The following is a 21,539-nucleotide window of genomic DNA, read 5'->3' on the forward strand; positions in this document are numbered from 1 at the left end:
CATCACTCAACTACCGTAATGTTAAACATAATTTTGATGTTTGACTGAAGGTACCAGCTTTCACGTTTTTAGGTTAAGAGGAGAAGTAATGGGGATATTTATTATTATTTAAGTAATGTATTTCACGTGACAATTATCAATTTACCATGAACACAGATCATCTCTGTCATGGTCTACTCTGCTCGCTTGGGTCAGCTGATTGTTGTGATTTGCAGCGTTCCAAACACGTGTGTTGCGTGTGTTGTGGAGTTTGGTGGACAAACTACTCACTGACAACACTCATAACAAGGCTGAAGGATCCATCTTCCGTCTGTCCGCTTCTTTTTTAATTGTCATTTATCGGCTGTTATAAACACCGATACCGATTTTTATGCAATTAGCTCATACCGGCCGATAATATCAGCACATCGATTTATCGGTCGGGCTCTAGTACAGAGTACTGCTTTTCTCCTTCTGCATCACTGAGGTGGACTCCCATTTCCTCCAGGCCCAAGAGCAAGCCAAGGGGGATGGAGGACGAGCAGAAGGCCCGCATTTCCATCCCAGACAATCCCGAGGTGACGGTCATTCCTGACGACAGCAAGGAGTGCCACACCAGTGACTCAGACTCTGATGGCCCCATTCTTTACAGGGACGGAAATGAGGATGATGAGGAAGACGAGTACACCTCAAGTACGGAACCCGTGTTTTGATGAAATGTGCACTTTCAGTGGGAGGGGGGGGCGAATGCAGTAGATCTACATCCATGTGCAGTGTGCACAGTCATGTTGATAACATGGGAAAAATGCAGGGGAGAAATGGATATTTACATTTACATTTATTTATTTAGCAGACGCTTTTATCCAAAGCGACTTACAAAAGTGCATACAGTAGGTACAGCGACAGTACGGGGACAGGATGTGTACAGTTCCACAATGAGACAGTTCTCAGCTGAGAGCAAGGTCTGTTTGAGGACGCAGTACTATCAGATTTTTACAATTACAGCCTAAAGGGCAACTAGTACGATATACTTTCGAACGGCAAACTTCAACAACTTCAAACGGCGCAATGAGCGTCAGGGTAAAGGCGGCAACAAGAGACAAAATTTAAAAGCACAATTTAAAAAGCACAGCAATTTACGACAGCACTGATGGGCGGGGGGGGGGGGGGGGGGGGGGGGAGGGGGGGGGGCAGCAATTGTGTGCTGGGTCAGTCCAGGTAGAGTCTGAAGAGGTGCGTCTTCAGGCCCCGTCTGAAGGACTGGGGTGAAGGAGCTGTCCGTAGCGAGACCGGGAGTTCGTCGTATTTGATGTAGGTTGTATGTAGTATAACCGTTTTTCCAAGTAGAGGGCATTAAAACCCTTCCATCTTCAGTGTCTTTAGAACTATATTGTGAGTGGTGTGTGCTGAAGCAGATTCATGCCATTGCTTATCTCTGGTTGAGATCCTGTTGATGAAGCTCTACGGGTTTTGCCACCACATGGCTTGCAGCCATAAATATTTGGTCTATCAACATCAAAGGCAAACTTCTCTCCTTTAATGTTGGAATGCAGGAAATGCCAGACTCCGCCAGCTTGCCAGAGTATTTCATGTGCATAAGATGGTTCATTGTTTGACATGGCCTTTGCGGAGACACTCTTGCTCCTTTTTGAGTTGCTTTTCTATTACATTATATACAGACCTCAGCTTCATTTACAAGAAAGTAGTAGCTGCACTATAAGGTGCATAAACGTAGTGCATAGATAAAAGGTAGCCTTTTTGCCAATGTGTATAATTGTATGCATATAGTTTAGAGAATTTAGTAAATTAAATATTGTAAAATCTCTTCCATAATTTATGCATACTACATATTTTCCATCTGGCAGTAATTGATGTAGGTGGCATATATTTGGCATCTCTCTCTCTATCTCTCTTTCTTTCTCTGCAAGCGTGATCTTAGTTTCAGAGGAATAGTACTCCTATCTGTCCCCCAGGCTCTCTCTCCAGCAAAATCCGACGGAGGGACACGCTGGCAATCAAGCTCGGAAACCGGCCAAGCAAGCGAGAGCTGGAAGAGAAGAACATCCTGCCCCGCACCTCAGAGGTGGAGAGGCAGGAGCTGAGGCAGCAGATCGGATGCAGACTGGTGAGGTGAGGTGACCCACTCACCCCCGTCCCCCATCCACCCACAGGGGAGAGGTGTGGGAGGCAGGCCATAGTCATCTCAATGACTATGGGAGGCAATGACTCACTCGGTTCCCCGGTGTGTGGGACCCAGGTCATAGGTGTGAGAGTGTGGCAGGTAGTCTGTGTGCTGAAGTTAAATGAATCACTCGCCGCTCCCTTCTAGACTCTTCACAGTTCAATGCACGTACCTGAGGAAACCTTTACTTGGGTTGGTTTAGAGAGCACCAAGGATATTTCCAAGGAAAAATCTATCAACAGTTCCCTTTGCAGTATTATTTTGTTTTTCAATTTAATCAATAATAGCGTGGTGATCATAATCTTAAAATTGTATATATTTTAAATAATGATTAAGAAATGTTGGGTTTACATGCCAAGCACACACTATAGGTCACTACAAGGTCTGTGCGACTGATCTTCAGTCACTTACTGATCAGAGCTTGGCATAATTTCCTTGTATATTGCAAGGTGTAGACTGTAAACCTGATGTACATGCAGAAGATACCATGTGTAAAGGTGTACGTGTCAAATCATACCTTTAGTAGCTGCAATCTGGGCTAAAGTCATACTGTGTTCTAGATAGTGATCCCAGCCCAGTACTCAACGATACGAATGGTTTGCTGCACTTGAATTGTTTCTCATCTTTCCTAAATGGGAACTTCACCAGAATTCTGATTTGTGTGTAGCTTGCTACACAAAATTTACTAACTCTCCCCCAATAGGAAATCTGTATTGTCTGTTGTCTGGGTCTGGGTAATCAGCCGCTCCCCCCTCCGCTTTATAGACGACTGAGTCAGAGGCCCACCACGGAGGAGCTGGAGCAGAGGAACATTCTCAAACGTGAGTAACGCCAGCACACAAAGAGCCCAACATAGCCAGTGGGGTTGGGCAGAGCAAACTGTGTTTGCAGGGATTTCAGACAATGCTGTTGTTGATCAGAGGGTGAGGGAGATTTAGATATTTGGATTTCTGAACATGGATAATATGCAAGCGCCCTGTCACAAACTGTAGTTCTGTCATGTTGTTCAGGTTGTGACTACTTTACCAGGACCCCCTAGAGGACAGAGTTGTGACTGGCTTACCAGGATTCTGTAGAGGACAGAGTGGGAGCTAAAAATGACTGGATGGAGATGTTCATCGTACACCAGGCATCTCCATGCAAAGTTCAGAACTCGGTTAACCATAATGTGCTTTGACCTTAACCCTAACCCTAACCCTTAGGGCACATTTAACCAATCATTACACTACATTCATTTAGCAGACACTCTTATACAGAGCAACTTGCAGCAACATCATATTTCTCGCATTGCAGTTTTCACTTCAGTAACACACAGACTCGTAATTCTGTGTAAGAAAAAAAGACTTCATAATGCAATGGAAATTTTAATGGAAATTGAAGGCTGCTTGACACAGGCAGGTAGCCCACTGATCAAAATCATTCTTTCTCTTGTCTGTCATTACTTTTTGGAAATAATAATTTTGCCCATTCTTCTGGTGAATTTGTATGTTGATAGTGTGGCTGCTCTCTTTGGAAAGTGTGTTGCTTGTATTTTCTAAAATGGTTTGCGGTGGAAACTTGATCGTTGTGGTCCATGGTGGCTGTTGATTATGCTGCTATTTCCTTGATACAAATTTTATTTGAGGAACTAAACTGTACACAGTGCTGTCACCTCAGCAACATACTACAAAGGCATGCCACATACTGACAAAAACGATTATGTTGATATGCATTCACAGGTAGTAAACAAGAAGTGCTGCAGCTCTGTGCTCATATTACAGTTTGTAATATGAACCATAGCTTAAAATGTAGTACAAATTTTAGATTTAACACTGTCAGTTGACAACATACTAATTTTCCTAGTCTTTGTAGTCAACTTTCAGTATTGCACTGGTCTACACAAAAAGCATAACTAGGCATTAGCACTCTGTCTACAAGACTGGATGACAGAAGTAGCTCTCTGTCATGTTAGTATTTTCATGACCTTTAGGCATTGGAGGTGCAAAGAGCTAAAATATTTGTTTCATTTCATTTCATTTCCTGTTTGTTTTGTTTCTCTGCTTTATGAAAACTCTGCCCTGCCAGTTGCCTTGTTTTAGCTTAGGACAGCAGTCCATTATGAGCAGTGTATTGCTGTGTTGGCAAAAATTCATGTGAGGCCAGCTTCAGATCAATGCCAGTTTGCGTGCCCCATATTCTTGCTGTTGAATGAATGTTTTTAATGTGTTGCCATGGATTTATTGTGGTTAAAATGCTTACAAGGGAACAGCAGAAGAAAATTGTTCTAAAGTAATGTGACCTCATTTGTGGGGACCCGAGGTGGTTCAGACATGTGCATTCTGAGGTCAATGCCATTTTGTGTTAGGAAGGCAGTGACAAGTTTGCTTAACCCCACTTAACACAGGAAGAGTAAACCTGGTCACACTCTAGTTTTAACCACAGAAGGAAGGTTAACGCCTCTCGTCCACCACGTTGACCTGAATGGGGAAGTGAGTGTACTGTGGGTCATAAGGAGCTTTATCTGCATTTCTATCTTGACATGTGTGCACTCTGCTACATCTTCTACCCTCCACTGACTACAGTACAAGCTAACTACAACTTAGAGCTGTCAGCTTGTTTTAGAGTCTATGGGTGGTATTCTCAATTTAGCAGGTTGTATTTAGCCCAGGAACACTCAGGCTAACTGCAATACACTTTCTCCTTAACTTAGAGTTAAAGTTTTTCATGCAGTCTTAGGAGTTTTACAATTATGGAAATTAACCCAGAAAAAAGTGTTTGTAATGACAGAACCTAGCATTTACTTAAATGTGTTATAGCCATAGAATTTGTCAAAATACATTGCTGTTAAAAGTGAATATGGACCTCACTGCATAGATTTGAGTAACATTTTGAGAATTTCCTCTGGATGACTAAACAGGGGGATGGGGCCCAGTTTCCATAACTGGGGGTGTGACAGGGAGTGTGTCTTTGTCCTGGAAATCATAATGAGAGTGACAATGGAGAAAAGTGAAGCATATTCTGCATTGGCCTACAGGACAGGTGGCAATAAGTCAGTGGCTTGTACACAGCATTCTCACAGCTGTTCTCACTCTCTTTATTTTCTCTTTATGTTAGTTTTTAAACTAAAAACCAGGTAAGAGTAGGTTAGAGGTTCTTATGATTCTGTTTTAAGGAGCTGTGTTTATGGCTTGAGTACAAATAGATAGACTATTGAATATTGTGTATATTGTGAAATGGTAACCATTACACATCATCCTGAATTAGCCTAGAAAATCTTCATATTCATATATTAAAATGACTGGATATTAAAAGCATTCCAGTAGGAGAATTTTGTTTATCATTACAGAGAAGAACGAAGAGGAGGAGCATGAAGCCAAACAGGAGATTAAAAGAAGACTCACTCGAAAGGTATATGGTTTGATCAGTAATGACAAGTTATGGTAATGCCTAAATAAACTTAACTCCATTAGAAGATTCTTTACACTTTACATTACAATTCACCAGCATAGTCACTGTTATGAAATTAAGTTTTATGAATTCATAAATATTTTTTACATGTCTTTCATTATTTACTAATTATGCATAAAGTACAAGTGTGATTAATGAAGTTGATCTATTTTAAAGTTACAGATGTAGTTAGTAATATTTTTCTCTTGATTTAGGTGAAGCATAACAATTTTAATGTAATATGTATTCATATTTTCCTCATATTTCTGTTTACAAGAATGCACAACTTCTATTTTCCAAAGAACACCATTCAGTGCTGATTATCTCTAATTATCATGGCTAATTATCCATGGTTTGAGTGTTGTGGCAACCGAAGTTTAGAGTGCCCTCTACTGGTGCATTAAAACTTGTCTCTTGTACAGAAAATACAGTGAATTTTAATTCTTCAGTTTGACAGATGCTTTTTTTCATGTTTAAAGTAACAAACAGTAACAAAGTCCTATGTAAATAATCTCCTTGGTATTTTTGCCTTCTAAAATAACATATTTAACACCATCAAGTCTTGTTCATGTCAAAATTACATTTCATTGAATTTGTATCGGTGGAAAGACTTTATAATCATAGCCTCTGGTGTTTTAAAAAGGGAGACTTTGATTCTTATTTATAATATACTGATCTCTGTGTTTGAAAAACACAGAGGCCAAATACCAACAAATTTTAAACTGAGAGAAACAGCTTTTAAGTACATTGCCCCATCTAGTGGTCAGAGGGAGAAATGTGCATATGCAAGCATGTATTATTATTATTGTTTGCATGTATTATATATTCAAATACTTGGATGGGATCAATTCTTTGTTGTTGCACTTGAGTGGGGCATCATCTCATTTATTGGCAGTTCAAGCATGGTGAATGTGCCTCATAATAAAGGCATAACTTTATGAAGCACTGTTATGTGATATTGTTCCTACTCCCACTGTTCCAGAGCTCCTGTTTTTGTGTTCTGTTGAATTTTCTAAACATCTGTTTTGTCACCTATATGAAATGAGTATATGCTTAATATTGGTAACTCCCTGCAGTACCTTACAAAAATGAGAAACCAGAGAGCATTTTGAAGGACAAAACCAACCCTACAGATGGTTAGAATGAGGCTAGATATAGCCTCAGATATAGATATAGACTGTGACAGAGTATACAAGTATACAAATTTTTATAGAGTATACAGTTATTTTACAGTATCTTTAATATCTGGAGCAGTATAATCAGAGTGTTACTGGAGCAATTGCTGTGAGGCAAAGTACAGCCACAGCTTTTCCATCTGGGATTCAAACCCACGACTCTTTGATCTCAGGTCTCTTAGCTGTGCTCTTTGCGGCATGGGGACATGGGGTTCTTTTCTATAGGCCATTCTCATCCACTGAGGTCTCTGTTTGTTGGTGACAGTTGAGTGTGAGACCCACAGTTGCGGAGCTGGTGGCCCGGCGGATCCTGCGCTTCAATGAGTACGTGGAAGTCACAGATGCCAAGGACTATGACCGTCGTGCTGACAAGCCGTGGACCAGGCTGACTCCAGCCGATAAAGTAAGCTTGGTTTTGTTTCCCACAATCCTTTCCACCCAGTGGCACCCCTTGAAGCGGGGGCACTTGTACAGCAACTGAACTGTAATGCAGAGTGTTCTGATGCTGAAAGTGGCAGGCCAGCACACGCTAGCTTTGACCCCATGATCTTGAAACGTCCAATGGTTCTTATCTCGCACCCCCCCCCCCCCCCAAATTGCAGGCTGCTATTCGGAAGGAGCTCAATGAGTTTAAAAGCAAGGAGATGGAAGTGCATGAAGAAAGCAAACAGTTCACAAGGTAAGTGGCTCAGTTTTGTATTATATTGCCTACTCAGTTCACAGAATCATGGATCCAGAATACTGTACTCTTTACACATTGTCCATTAATATAGATGGATGAATACTGAAGCCATTCAGGTTTTCTGTATCATGCTTTAAAACTCAAAATTTTGGTCCACATGCTGGGCAATGGTTCCTGTCTGATACTTTAATTGTTAATTGTTTCACAACCTAACGGTGTTACAGTTTAAGTGAAGTTCACAGGGTCCCTCAAATCACACATTCTTAGGCTGAAAACATACTGAACTGTGTCTGTGCTTCATCAGTCTTTGAAAATGTTCTCGGCAGGTTCCATCGCCCCTGATGCCAGGGATATCCAGGGTCCAAGACACAGCTCACAAAGGACTTGCTGGAAGCCCCAGCAAGGGCCACAAAGACCCACTGGCCTGGGCCCTCACATACTGGAAACAGAATTAATGCCATGGATCTCTACAACTTGGAGGACAGTCCACCTCCAGTTAGATAAATCAGTGGCTGGCTTCTGGACATGACTATCTGGCTCAGGCTGTGTATCTTAAACTGCCTGACAGAAGGACAGTGTATATAAACACTTTGAATGTGGAAGGAGTCTCTGTACTGCCAGGAATGAGCTGAACAGCCCAAAGACCTAGATTTTTTTTATTGGCATCTCTCTTGGAGGATACATTATTGTGACCAATGGAGGGACAGTACCCAACGCACATGGCCGTGTACATGTCCTCTTTTTTTTTTTTTTTTAAATAAAATCCAGGAAAGGGTATACATTTATAAATATTGGCATAGTAACACCACACTGTGTCAATAAATGTCAACAGCATGTTTGTCAGGAGATGCATGCTAAGCATTAATACTTGTCCATAAGTGTAAATCAGACAAAAAATTGGATATTTGTAAATGTATATTTGCACCATGCCTCATAAAATAAGAGGATTTTATGCACTTTGGGAGAAGGTAAAGCATATTGCCATCATGAGTGTCCATCTAGAGTGTCCACACTTACATTTTGTTCATCCCTGGGCTGCTAGGTTAGGCAGACTGAAAGTACTATACGCAGACTTGTTTTAACAAAAAGTATTGTAAAGTAAAGTATTGTAATGTAATTCAGACCACACAAGTCTGCTGAAATTGTTTACTGTGAAATTTGACCATTATCCTCCCAAATAAACATCTTATTTTTAAAAGAAAAACTAGTATACCTTAAGTGGGATAATTCATTTTGCTAAGAATTATAGCTAATAATCAATCAAATTACATATTGTATTGTATCCTATGGCAACTGTATACACCCTAAACATATATTTGCAGCATTTAAGCCCATAAAATGTTTTAAGTGGTTTAGTGTGTGTAATTTTTGTCCCAGTCTGTATACTTTGCATAGTAGACCACATAAAGCACAGTACAGACATCCAGATTGTTCCCACTGTTCACTATATGCACATTTTTTTCTCCCCAAACCATGTTTCTCTCTGAATGCTATACTGTGCTTCACTAAACGGTGAATTGTCCTGACCCATATCTCCTCACTCCGTCTCATTACATCGATTTACATGTTCTGTTTTCTCACTGCTGGAAACAAAATTGACAGTATTTGTTCATTTTAAATGTACTATGCTGAAAAGTCACAAAGTTCCAGGAGCCATGACAAGGGCAACTCCATGAAGATGGCAAAAGTCTGCCTTTGGATGTTCTCAGTACTGTAAGATTGTCATTTAGTTAATGTCTCTGTGTGTGGTTGGAGTGTTAAATATATTTTGCCATCAGGAAAAAGAAAGTATTTGAATATGAACCCAGGGAAAGTTTTTGGATGGGTGTTCCAGGCATACACAAATGAGTGGCCTTTGCAAGGCTGCAATAGAAATGCTCAGCACATCTAACTAAACACCAGTTTTGTCTTCCCATGGAAAAACTGAAGAATGCTAAACTGAGAAGTCCTTTGCATTTGAATTTTATAAAGAAACAACCAAACCATGTAAATGCTAAGCACTGGAATACAGATTTTATTATGTGCATCTGTGTTTTCAATCCCACATTTATGAATATAACTAAGCTTTGCTAAAGTTAAATGTTGCAAAAATGTCTTGTATCAGCAGCTGTAAATCCTGGAGCGGAGCTATGTGGGGACAATGGAACAGGAGTTGCCTAGGCTGCTGGACAGGCTGTCTACTGTACAGTTTGTCTGTGAAACCCATGTGCTCAATAAAAAGGGCTAGATGAAAGCAGGGGGGACTGCGTGATGTTTTTTGGTGTTTTATCTTCCTGTTAATCTGACATAAAAACATTTTTGTGGGAAGAGAGAGTTGGCTCTCTGTACAGTAGAAAGTTGAAAATTGAGACTTTTACATATATCCCAAGATATCACTTGCAGTCAGTCACAGCATTTTGCTTTTAAAAATGTTATTTAGTATGTCAATTGATTGTTTTTACTTTTCTTCTTTTTCTTTTAAGATACATTCAACTACAGCTACAACTACCTTGATACATTAATTGAATTAGCCTTGCTTAGCAAATGAACCAAACTCCCTTTTACTTGGAGCGCCTTTTGACTTGCTCCTCTTGGATAATCCTTTTCATCTCCATGCATGGTTTCAGTTCCCTCAGACTATATTAAAACATGATTTAAAATGATAATTAAAATAGTTTGCCTGTTAGTGCAATTACAGTGAAACACTATTACAACATAAGAAGGCTACAATTACCACATTTTGTATGAATAAATGGAAATTCACTGCATTTGAATACTATCTAGTCTTCACTGTGCAAAAGCATATACTTTACAAATAATCAAATGTTAAACACCCCCCAACACACACACACACACGCACACAATGACTAAATGTATTTATTCATGCCATACAACTATATCTGAATAATTTCCTGGAAAGGTAATCCTACATAATGTCTCTGGAATTCCATAGATGCTTCAAAAGCAATCATGTTACTTACCATGAGCTGCAAATGGAGATGCACAAGGTTAAGATAAAAAAAATCTCTGTAGCATCAATTATCAAGAGACTTTACCCACTATCAAGAAATTCAGTTACCCTGCCAAAAAAAGATACACAAATACTTACTACAACATGCTGTGAGGAAAGTGGTTCAGATGTCAAAGTCTGAGATATTCAAGAAATAGATTTGTCAGACTACGCCTTGATGACACTGGGTCATATCATGTGCTATGTAAACATGCTTGTCAGTGGTATGTTTTCACTGAAATTAAGATGCTCATGCTGAGAACATCATCTCTGTGTCTGATGGTAGTCTTTGTCTAGTACTTTGGTACCTGTACAGGGTGTCTCTAACTAGTAGTCTGTCAGAACAGTACTGCCATTTCTTTAAAGGGAGGGTTCTTACACAAGAAGTTTCCAAATGTTTGAGGTCCAAGGCCCTATCAGCCTGACAGCAGGCAGTGATTATGAATCCAAAATCACTCACATAAAGTACTTTAATTCCGGGAAGGTGTACAGTAGATACAAATATTTGTACAAATAATGTAATAATGTAATGTAATTTGGCAAATATTAAAGTTACTTCACTGATTTTTAGTCTTCTATAACAGAACATGTTTATTACATCATATATCTCATCGTATCTGAATCTCAACGAATTGGAAGGCAGACAAGAATTATTTTAACATGTGTATTTACTAAATTTTATGTATGTATTAAATTGACCTAACGGCTTTGTTACATTTATAGGACATTCAGCTCAGATCTGTCAGGGTTTTTGCACCGTTGTATCTACATTGCGTTTATTTTTCTGCAAGGGATAATTCCTAAATACTATGTTTATTTCGGGGTTCTTAGCAAGTGAACCAGATATTTGGACAAAAAAGTCCTGGTGTACACCTGAGTCCCTCTTTCCACTGAATGTGACAACGGCATTAAGATTAAGACGCTATAAGATTTAAAATTTAAATCAGCCCGACAGCAAACATACCCACGTGTTTACCTTCCGCATAATAGCTACACGACAGTTTTGTGAGATACATTAGTCATGCCTACTAGCAACCATTCGACAACGGTCACGTCACATCCGTTGCTCATGCTTGATTTCTCTAGTCTACCGGTTAGAACCAAATTTTAGGGGAAGTATAATAGCTACAAATTCCTCAAAATTGGACTGTGTTACTAATCTATGTGTAAACAAATATGCCTTCATATTTTAGGTGTATTTAAATAATTATGTTGTTTTCTGATGAAAGAGTTAGATAGTAGGTAGAAGCTAAAGTTAATTTTAGCTAATTGAGTCCCCTATTCCCACGAAATCGTTCTTTCTATCATGGTGGAAACAGCGTGTTAGACTTCAACATCGCTTGTAGCTAAAAGTACTTGAGCTATTCAGTTACTAAATGCTGTGGAGAATACATGCTGTTTTGAGACATAAAAGTAAAATTCTATTTGTTATGTTTCACCTTGTACTGTAGCTTAAAAACTGTGCATGGATCACTGTTAAGTCTAATATAACTAAACTTCGTTGGAACATGGTAAGAAACGCTGGCTACTTAACAATGCTTTATTTTAAACAGACACATTTTCCTAAATTGCAAGGATTAATAAATGATTTCTCTCTTAACTAATTTTTGATAATCTTGTCGCTAGACGGCTAGGTGCCTGTGTGTGTTGGTGTTTATGATACGCGTGCTTTCCATCGATGTCAGTCTATCAGTTTAGCCAGCTATTTACACTTTTTCCAGAGTATTTTGAAGTTTCGCTAAAATCAGTACTTAAGAGAGAACGTAAATGATAAGGATATGACGCAAATGCTTTAGCCAAAATGGAATTGCTAAATATCTGACTGGCTAGTAATTAGTTAGCAAGTTAGTTAACCAACTGGCTAGGTAATTAGATGTAATTACTTATTAGTTAATACAGTTTTTATATCAATTGACAGCTAGATACCTAACAAATCAAAAGCTATGTACTTTTATTTTTAAGAGGAGTAATGTGTTGTATGGCTGGTGTGTCACTGAAAGGTGAAAGCAGCTACCAAATTAACTCAAAATATGTATGAATATTATGAAACAGATGTTCGATGACGTCTGGAAGAATTCGTTTCTCAGCCGACAACATACCTCATACTACACATTCACCTTACTGTTTAGGTAGATGACTGCCAGGTAACATCAGTAGTATTTAGTCAACAGTTCATCCAATTATATTAAATTAATGTTGATAATTAGTTGGGACAGAAACCATTGTACCAACCAAATCATATACATTACATTGTGTTTCCACAGAGCCATGGTTTGGAAATGCTGATCTGTTGTAATACTGTAAGAGATTTGCTTCTTCCTTTTAGCCTCACAGAAAGAAGAAATCATTCATTGAAAAGAAGAAGGCTGTGACCTTTCACTTGGTCCACAGAAGCCAGAGAGATCCATTGGTGGCTGATGAGAAGGCCCCTCAACATGTGTTGTTGCCTGCCCACAAGGTAAGGCTCCCAGGATGTGGCTGCTGCTGAGGAAGCCCTTATTACAAACATTTTCCTGTCAGAGGGTATGTTAACAAGTGTGTCAGATCAAGGCACACAAAAAGGACATTGGGTGAGCCCAGCAGCCTGTACCTAAATTTCCTTGTGTGTGTGTATTTGTTTTTAAGTATAGATAAGCTTTATTTTATTGTGCATCATCGGTGTCTGTTGTTGTATGTATGTCCCTGATGTAATGAGCTGTCCTCTTGGCCAGGTCTCCCTTGTAAAAGATTTTAAATCTTAGTGGCACTACCTGGTTTAAAAAAGTCATCTCCCTATTGTCAAAAGGTGTCTCACCAACCTGATGCTGTGTCTAGGCAGAGGCCGAGAAGCGGAGGGAGGTGCAGAGGCAGTTTGGCGTGTTCTTCGATGACGACTATGACTATCTGCAGCACCTGAAAGAGGCCTCACAGACCACAGAGCTAGTGTTCTCTGGCGTACCACAGAGAGAGGGTCGACTGCTCATCACTGAAGATGGAAATGTGGTGGAGGAGGATGTGGCTCACACACTTCCTGTAAGGCACATTCCAATACTTCTCTTACTCTTTGAGGACCAAAACAAATTTAAAAATTGTACCACTCCTGACAAGTGCAGTCATCACAACTTATGTCATCTTTTGCATCTTAAGCTCCATTGCTTTTTTGTTAATGCAACATTTGGTATGGAGTCCCATTTTTTTCGAGGGGATCCATATTGTAAAATCAGCTATATTACTGTTTGGTGACTTATGCATGTCTGGCAGTGAAAGTGTGAAGTGGTGAAATTCTCTCTGCAAAACTTTTTTTCTTGTGGTATCATTTAACAGGCAGTCTCCATCAATCTGCCCTCCTCTGTTTTTGCCTCTGAGTTTGAGGAGGAAGTGGGTCTGTTGAACAAAGCGGCACCTATATCAGGTGGGTTTTGTGTCTCTAATCTTCCTTCGAACCCTGAATTGAATTGAAATGTTCAGGTTAAAGGGAGACAATCTCTCTACAGCTCACTGCATTAGGAGAATGGTAGCTTTGGTTTCCTTTGGTCTGAGATTAAAACTCATTTATGGAGGCTTTGTAACATACTTAGCCTACCAAGGTGTGAAATAGGTGCAGTTTTCCCATTGGGTAGTGGTGTCCACATTTCAGTTTGTTGGCTGATGTAAATTCTGCCTTTAAGAAGCCTGAGATGCACAGGTTTCTGTTCCATCACAGATATGGGTACATTAAAAGCCTCAGCAAAAATGTAGGACAGCCACAAGATACCAAAGTAAATGCCTGAGTTCGAACAAATGAATGCATTCTCAAGTATTCTCAACTGCACATATCTATTCAGAATTGACTGCTTGCCAGCCCTATATATGGGTAATGAAAGAAAAACAAGGATAAAATATGGGACTTTATTATGTTAGTGTTCTTTCAGTAGGTGTCATGCTTGGATAAGCATTACCTAAGCAGAGGCAACAGGAAATCAGATTTTCTTTTATCCCCTTTCCTAAAGGCCCCAGGCTAGACATGGATCCAGATATTGTGGCGGCTCTAGATGAAGATTTCGATTTTGATGATCCAGACAACATGCTTGATGATGACTTTGTTTTGAAGGCTACTGATGTTGGAGCTGGAGATGCTGACATAGAGTAAGTGTGAGGCTTCTTTTTGTTTGCACAGACAAACTGAGCATCTGAACCGCCTGTGTTTAGTGGTGTGAATAGAGTGTCTGCAACTGAATTTTCCATACCTGTTTCTAAGTCCTTTTGAAAGGCACTCATGCAATTTCATGATGGACCTCCCCCTGACTGTTTTGACATACCATTCTGTCAACTTTCATCTTTGTTGGCAGTTGTCATGTTGTGCTACCTGTGTTTGCTTGAATATATAGGTACAGAAAGGCGCCTTCTGTAGTATTTTCAGTTTTTACCCACTGTATCCAGCCTAGAGTTTCTGTGAAAATGAAAACTCAGCACTGTCCTCTCAGAAACACAGCTTTCCTCTGAACTTACTTCTTGCTGCTTGTTTTCACATTCTCCTCAAAAGAAGTTTGTTTCTAAATTGGCAACCTTTAAAAAATGCAGGCTTAATGCATCTGACACATCTCATGGGAATTTGAGAGGTTATTGTAAGCAAATAGAACTGTGGTGAACATTAAACAGAAGAATTATTCAGTCAAATGAAAGCATTTTTTAATTATTATTATGGAATGAATGAGAAGAAATGACAACATGTCTTGCTGCTGGTAAACTGGATTAACATACATTGAATGAATTTGCACTGTTCAAAATGATTAAATTAATGATTTAACAATATGTGTATGTATGTGTTAATTACTGTGGGTTTGTGCAGACCAGTTTCTGGTGTGGACGTTTGGAACCTTAAAAACACGTTGATAGTAGGTGTAAGAATATTATTAGAGGTACATTTGAGTACTGTGTTCATAAACGCTGTTTTGAGGCACAATTTGTGCATGGAGTAACATTTAAATATAAGTCAAAGGAAAGACTGAGGTAGGATTACTGAAAAGGGATGTGACACATTCTGAAGTTTTTCCTGTGTTAAATACCGCAAGCTGTGAAGGCAAAATGGTGCAGTGTTGTATTAGCGCAGCCCGCTTGTCTTCAGACAACAGGCAATATGTCATTGTCTTTCCCACTGCAGTGACAGTGATGAGTGGGAGGACACAGATGAGACTGAGAGCAGCGAGGAGGAAGAGGAGGGCAACTACGATTCAGACGGTCCCCTCTCAGAGGACGGGGACTGCCAGAAGAGGGAGTTTCTGTTTGCAGATGAGGAAACAAAGAGCCGCTTCACAGAGTACTCCCTCACCTCATCGGTCATGCGGAGGAACGAGCAGCTCACCCTACTGGATGACCGCTTTGAGAAGGTAAGTGGGTTTCTTCACCTAGAGCCTTGACAAATTAGGCATTTACATTGCATTACAAACACCTTTGAAATGTTCTCATTGTAGTCCATGGAGTGCTTTAGTAATTACCCTTCAGAAGTAGTGCTTCAAAAATGTAATGTAAAAAAGTGTAATTTGACCTGGATTAATGTCTGCTTTGTAAATGAACAATGCAGTGAAGTTCAGTTTAGATGAGGAGCAGCAATTTAAATCATTCATTTGTCACTCACAACAAATAATATCTGCTAATCTGTTAAATTTCTTTGGCTGTAATTTTCACCTTTTTAATATCTTGAAACCTCAGAGCTGGAGTCAAATATCCTAATAATGCTAATTGTTCAGAATGTTGAGAATTCAATATAACCAAGCTCAAACATTGTGTTCTTCATTCTGCCTTAGCAGCACTTACTGCAAATTTGCAAATACGTTTTGACTTAATGTGGGTTTTTAGTGTGTGAATTAACTCCACTTTGACAAATAGAATCATTGTTTCTAATTTAATTTAAGGTGCTATCTTTAATTTAGACTTGGGGTGAGCGCACTCAAGTGTATCGCTCTTAAGCAGAGGTTTGGATGAACTCCAGCAACCTGTCAACAGCCCGTCAAGATTGCTGGGTGTCCTACAAAATCATAACTACTAAAAGGATTAAATTTTACCTTTGTAAAAATGTACTAATCCTTTCAGCTGGGCTGTTCAGTTGGCTGAGCCCAAGTAATGAAGTGGCTGGCTCCTTATCTAGCAAATGACAGGCCCATCCAATCTGCACAAAGTCCCAAGTCACAGTTTCTCATTCTGCTGTGGTACGTTCTATGCTATTTTCTGTTTGGCAGAAAAAATGCTTTCTGGGCTGCAACCTTAAGGCTCAAACCATGGATCACTTGTACATCCTTGAGTAATGTTGTGCATGTTTTTCTCATCCCCCCCCCCTTCTTGTAGTTCTTTGAGCAGTTTGATGATGATGAGATTGGGGCCCTGGATAACGCAGAGCTGGAAGGGTTCATAGACCCAAGCAGTGCTCGCTTGGAGGAAGTCATTAAAGACTACTATAAACAGATGGAGAAAGAGTGAGTACAGGACAATGGTTTGGTTTACCTTGGAACAGTCTCGGGCACTGCCATATGTCAGGCAACCAATGATAAATGTTTACGGAAAACAATGGGGAGAAAAGTTACTAATGTTCAGGGAACAGAAACATATTTTTTGGATGAGGAAACCATAGACAGATGCACATAAGTTGTTCATGCAGTGACAGAGATAGGTGCAGACTTAATGCTGTGGGTGTTCCAGCATTAAGAATCATAAAAACATTTTACCTAATCATGGATTTAATAGTTGTCGTAAAAGCCAAAGTATGCCTTCAGTCAGCTTTCAAATGTTCTCTGCGTGACCCCAGTTAATCTGCTTTCAGGGCTAGCAGTTCCACTGAAACGGCTCTCCTTCTGTCACAAATGCCCTTTGCTCTGCAAGGGATACCTTCCTGTCTGTCTGACAGTCCTCAATTCTTAGACCTTTCTGTGGCCTTTGACATAGTAATCATGATATTCTCCTGCCTTCCTTGGTGACAGTGGGCATCTCAGGCAAAGTTCTCAGCTGAATTTCATCAACACACCTGTTAAGTATCCTTTAGAGGAGCCGTATCAACCCCTTGGATCCAGTGTTATGCTGATGACACAACTTTTTCTCTCTTTTCCTCAATCTGATTGCCAGGTTTTGTCAGGCATCTCAGCTTGCCTAGCTGAAGTTTCATTGTGGATGTCTAAACATCACCTGAGACTCAGTATGTCCTAGACCATACTTCTGTAGCTGTCTTCTCCATTCAAGATCGTATCATCACCCTGGAAAACACCACAGTGTCAGTCTCATGGACTGTCAAGGCCCTTGAAGTGACACTTGATAGTGATCTGACATACACACACAGCACAGCGACAGGCAGCAGAACATGCCGATTCTACCCCTCCTCACCACCTACTCAACCCAACTTGTCGTAAAAGCTCTGGTTCTTCTCTGCCTAGACTAATGCAACTCCCTCGTTGCTGCCCTCCCTGCATGTTCAGTCAGTCTCATGCAGCTTATACAGAATTCTGCTGCTTGGTTGGCCCACAATGTCCAAAAATTCTCTTGTACGTCACCCTTTTTGGTCACCACTGCCGACTATTTGTTTGTTTGTTTGTTTGTTTGTGTGTGTGTGTGTGTGTGTGTGTGTGTGTGTGTGTGTGTGTGTGTGTGTGTGTGTGTGTGTGTGTGTGTGTGTGTGTAGATACCAGAAGCCTGATGACTTAGGCCCAAAAGAACTTAATGTGGTGAAGGATGAAGATGATGATGATGAAGAAGAACAGAAGACAGAGACTATAGTGATGGAGGAGCCCACAGAGAAGTGGGATTGTGAATCCATAATCAGTAAGAACATTTTTACCAGGACTGTGTAGTTCAGTGTAAATGGTCAACATCAAATGTTCGCAGGGCTCTCTCATGTCATACAAATGACAATAACAAGCTTGTATTCAATCGTCTTGAACTAGTGACTAATGGTAGAGGCATCAAACTTAGTACCTGATGTTTGAACCTTTGATCTTAATTACTGAATTAGCCCAATCATATGCTCATTTTCATTTTTTGCTTTTGCATATTACACATGATGGTTGTACATGTGGTTTATACTCAGTATTTTATTGTAGCAAGTTTTGGGAAACCATCAATGTGTATGTCAAATGTTAATGAAGTAACTGGAGCAGTTAAGCCTGGATAATGGTTGGAACAAAAACTAGCATACATTTGGCTCCTCTAGGGCTTCAGTTTAACACACTTGAGTTCAGTATTGCTAAGAGGCACACTTTCAGTGGGTCTCCCTCAACCATAATCCTGCAGCCCTTGTATAACATTAATTTCATAGCTACATATATTACACATTTTGTTTGATTACTCACTATATTTCTCTCCAGGTACCTATTCAAACTTGTATAATCGTCCAAAGATAATCCAAGATCCACCCAAGGTAGGAACAACCTCCATGAATTGATTTAACTGCACTGTTGCTAGGAAGATCTGTCATTTCATAAGCATTAAATGACCCATCCAGGAAAACTTGATGGTCTTGGCTTCTCTTGCACAGTTTAATATGTGTAAATTAGGAGTATTAACAAATGTATTTTGCAGAACCATCTTTATAGAACAGGCAAAATGGCTTCTCAACTCATTCAAGAAAGAAGCATGTTGGAAGACAACCTTCAGTAACTACTGTGCAGATTAATAAACAATAAAAAATGAATCACAGTGAAAATATGTCTCATGAGAAAATGAGGTAAAACTTGACACATCTGCTAGTTTAGGTAATTGGCTAACAGTTTTCAATTACATGCATTGGACTCAATATCAGTTTGTTATTCAGCAGCTTCAGGAGTTCATAACGAGTTGATAATTTGAATCAGCTGTGTTGGAGCAGGGAGAGATCCAAAACATGCAGGACAAGTGGCAGTGGCGGAACAACTTTACAAAGGGCCCTGGGGCAGAAATTGGTCAAGGGCCCCCCGGCCCCAACCCCGCCTATGCCAGTGACAAGAGTGGAGTGCAAAACCATAGGCCAATATTAAACAGTTAATCATCTATTCTCATTATAGTTTAACCTATAATTCCTAATGCCAACCCTCCCCATTAATCCGGGCTTGGGACCGGCACCTAGTTGAGCTGGCTTGCTCCCTAAGAGGCTGGGTTAGGCTAAACTATATACATTACAAATAAATTCAATACGTAAAGCCACATAAACACTATACTGAACCACATGTGGACTAGTCTAACAAGACTTTTTTTCAAATATAATTTCGAAGCACTCAGAAACTTATGCACAACTTGTATGAACAAACTTTTTTTTTTTTTTTTTAAATCCTATATAGCCTATAGGCAGGGGCGGAGCTATAGGCGGGGCAGGCGGGGCATTAAAGGGGGCCCACATCAGGGCCATGAAGGGCCCCCCGCAACTCAGGAGGGGCCCGGGCCCAGGGGCAACTGCCCCGCCTGCCCCGCCTATAGCTCCGCCCCTGACAAGTGGCCCTCCAGGAGAGGTTTGGACACCCCTGGGTTAGACTGAAGCACTCTTTTGTGCATCAGTCAATCCTGAAATTAAACATGGAGCTTAATCCCAGATCAAATGTACTTTGAATATTGTCCTTTGTGATGGCAATGTTAAATGTATGTATCTTTGTTTCATTGTCCTAATTCTTGTCTTCTTTATGATGTTGCAAATGGAGTTGTTGTGATGCAAGAAAAATTTCAGACTTGTCTGACAAAGTATCATGATCATCATCATCAAATCCAAAGATACGGTTGAGAGGTAACATGGAGCTTGTATTTCAGCTGAAGCCCATCAAAGTGTCCAGTAAGACAGGCATCCCACTTGGTGTCCTGCCCAGAAAGGGCCTCACAGCCAGGCAGGCAGAGTGCATGGAGCGGATCAATGACTCTGACCTACCTAGAGTCTGCACACAGCCCCGACACAAAGAAGAGAGCAGGGAGGAGAAGAAGGCCAGGAAACAGGCCATTAAAGAGGAGCGCAAGGTGATCTGTGTCTCAGACCCAGTGATTGTGTGGGCACTGCAGAAAGGTTTAATATCCCCAGTATTGATTTACTGAAGTATTTCTGTGAACATGGTAGTCTGCTACTGGGTATTGCTTGTACTGTGTTGGGCTCCTAACAAAACCTTTACAGCATGTTAGATACGTATACATGAAGTCTCAGTTTTGATTGCTTTGTATGATTTTATGCAAAAATGTACAGTAACTTTTTGTTCCCACAGGAAAGGAGAACAGAAAAGAAGGCCAATAAGATGGCTTTCAAGCAAGAGAAGGCTCGGCAGGAGAAAGAACAGATGAACCTTCGCCATAACATGCAAGGTCTAAAATTGTCGTAACTATGGGTGTGACTGGGTGCAGGTGTCATCAGTGGTACTTAATGAACGCACCCCAGCTCAGGGACATGCTAAACTGCCTTCCCACCTCACAAGAGTGGTCTCAGACCCCTGGATTCAATCCCAAAAAGTTTTCCAGACCTAAGGCCATCATTCTGATGCTTGCTGTTGTTGCATTTTAAGCAAATACTCATTGTTAATTGAGATAATAGGAGAGAGTAATTGAGTAATAATTGAGTAATAGGAGAGATCTAATAACTTCAGTACTTGCTATCTAAACATTCTCAACATTATTATTATAAGAATGACATTTGCATTTCTGTAAAAGTAAAAGTAAAAATGAAAAATCATGTTTAAAGATAATACTTGGATGTTTGTTATTTTGTTTTGTGTTTGTTTTTGGTTTTTCATACTTCAGAAATTAAAAAATTATGAACAAAGTTTCTGGAAGAAGAAAAAGCTGAAACCATTCAGCCACAGTTCAATCACAACCTTAGACCAGGGCTACTGCTCTCAAGCAGGCTTTCCTGTTGTGTCCTCACCCTCAACTGAAGGCAGCTAAAATGAATCCAGTTAAGACATTGATTGGATGACTGTGGTGGTTAAGTTCCTGAACAAAAGCCTACTGTGGCATTGCATTAATTTAGCAGACACTCTGGATAAGAGTGACTTCTAGCATAAGAGAAGTGAATCCATTAAAGTTGAATGAGGAACAGTGTCAGACCGGGCTAACAATACTGCCAGACCAGTGAATGTGAGCACAACACCATTCAAGCACTATCACAAGTTAACTTGTGCTAACCTGAAACTAAGGGAAGGCAAGTACACACTACCATACATCAGT

General features: G+C 40.1%; 2 protein-coding genes across 6 annotated transcripts in view; both read left to right on the top strand.

The window, feature by feature from the left end:
* LOC118791879 (phosphatase and actin regulator 2-like) overlaps positions 1–8,551 on the top strand; it is a 68,243-nt gene extending 59,692 nt beyond the window's left edge. For all 5 annotated transcript variants that reach the window (XM_036549369.1, XM_036549395.1, XM_036549404.1 and 2 more), the window contains 7 exons: positions 488–672; positions 1,953–2,109; positions 2,927–2,982; positions 5,487–5,548; positions 7,028–7,165; positions 7,365–7,441; positions 7,771–8,551. In XM_036549369.1, coding sequence (XP_036405262.1) covers positions 488–672; positions 1,953–2,109; positions 2,927–2,982; positions 5,487–5,548; positions 7,028–7,165; positions 7,365–7,441; positions 7,771–7,786 — 691 coding nt within the window. In that variant the 3' untranslated portion in view covers positions 7,787–8,551. The remainder of the gene's footprint in view (positions 1–487; positions 673–1,952; positions 2,110–2,926; positions 2,983–5,486; positions 5,549–7,027; positions 7,166–7,364; positions 7,442–7,770) is intronic.
* A 3,197-nt stretch (positions 8,552–11,748) lies between these two features.
* On the top strand, positions 11,749–20,938 carry ltv1 (LTV1 ribosome biogenesis factor). The gene is made up of 11 exons (XM_036537491.1): positions 11,749–11,944; positions 12,760–12,891; positions 13,248–13,445; positions 13,737–13,824; positions 14,402–14,537; positions 15,553–15,778; positions 16,734–16,861; positions 18,055–18,194; positions 18,737–18,789; positions 20,145–20,345; positions 20,585–20,938. Exons 1-11 carry the CDS (start codon positions 11,942–11,944, stop codon positions 20,696–20,698), a joined length of 1,419 nt encoding a protein of 472 aa, XP_036393384.1. The 5' UTR covers positions 11,749–11,941; the 3' UTR covers positions 20,699–20,938.
* The last annotated feature ends 601 nt before the right edge of the window (positions 20,939–21,539 follow it).

This window comes from Megalops cyprinoides, chromosome 1 (assembly GCF_013368585.1).
Source record: "Megalops cyprinoides isolate fMegCyp1 chromosome 1, fMegCyp1.pri, whole genome shotgun sequence".
NCBI classification, from domain to species: domain Eukaryota; kingdom Metazoa; phylum Chordata; class Actinopteri; order Elopiformes; family Megalopidae; genus Megalops; species Megalops cyprinoides.

Excerpts from the sequence above, each read along its gene's own strand:
- ltv1 (XM_036537491.1), top strand. Across the intron at positions 16,862-18,054 it reads TATAAACAGATGGAGAAAGA|ATACCAGAAGCCTGATGACT; the intron begins GTGAGTACAGGA and ends GTGTGTGTGTAG. Across the intron at positions 18,790-20,144 it reads TAATCCAAGATCCACCCAAG|CTGAAGCCCATCAAAGTGTC; the intron begins GTAGGAACAACC and ends CTTGTATTTCAG.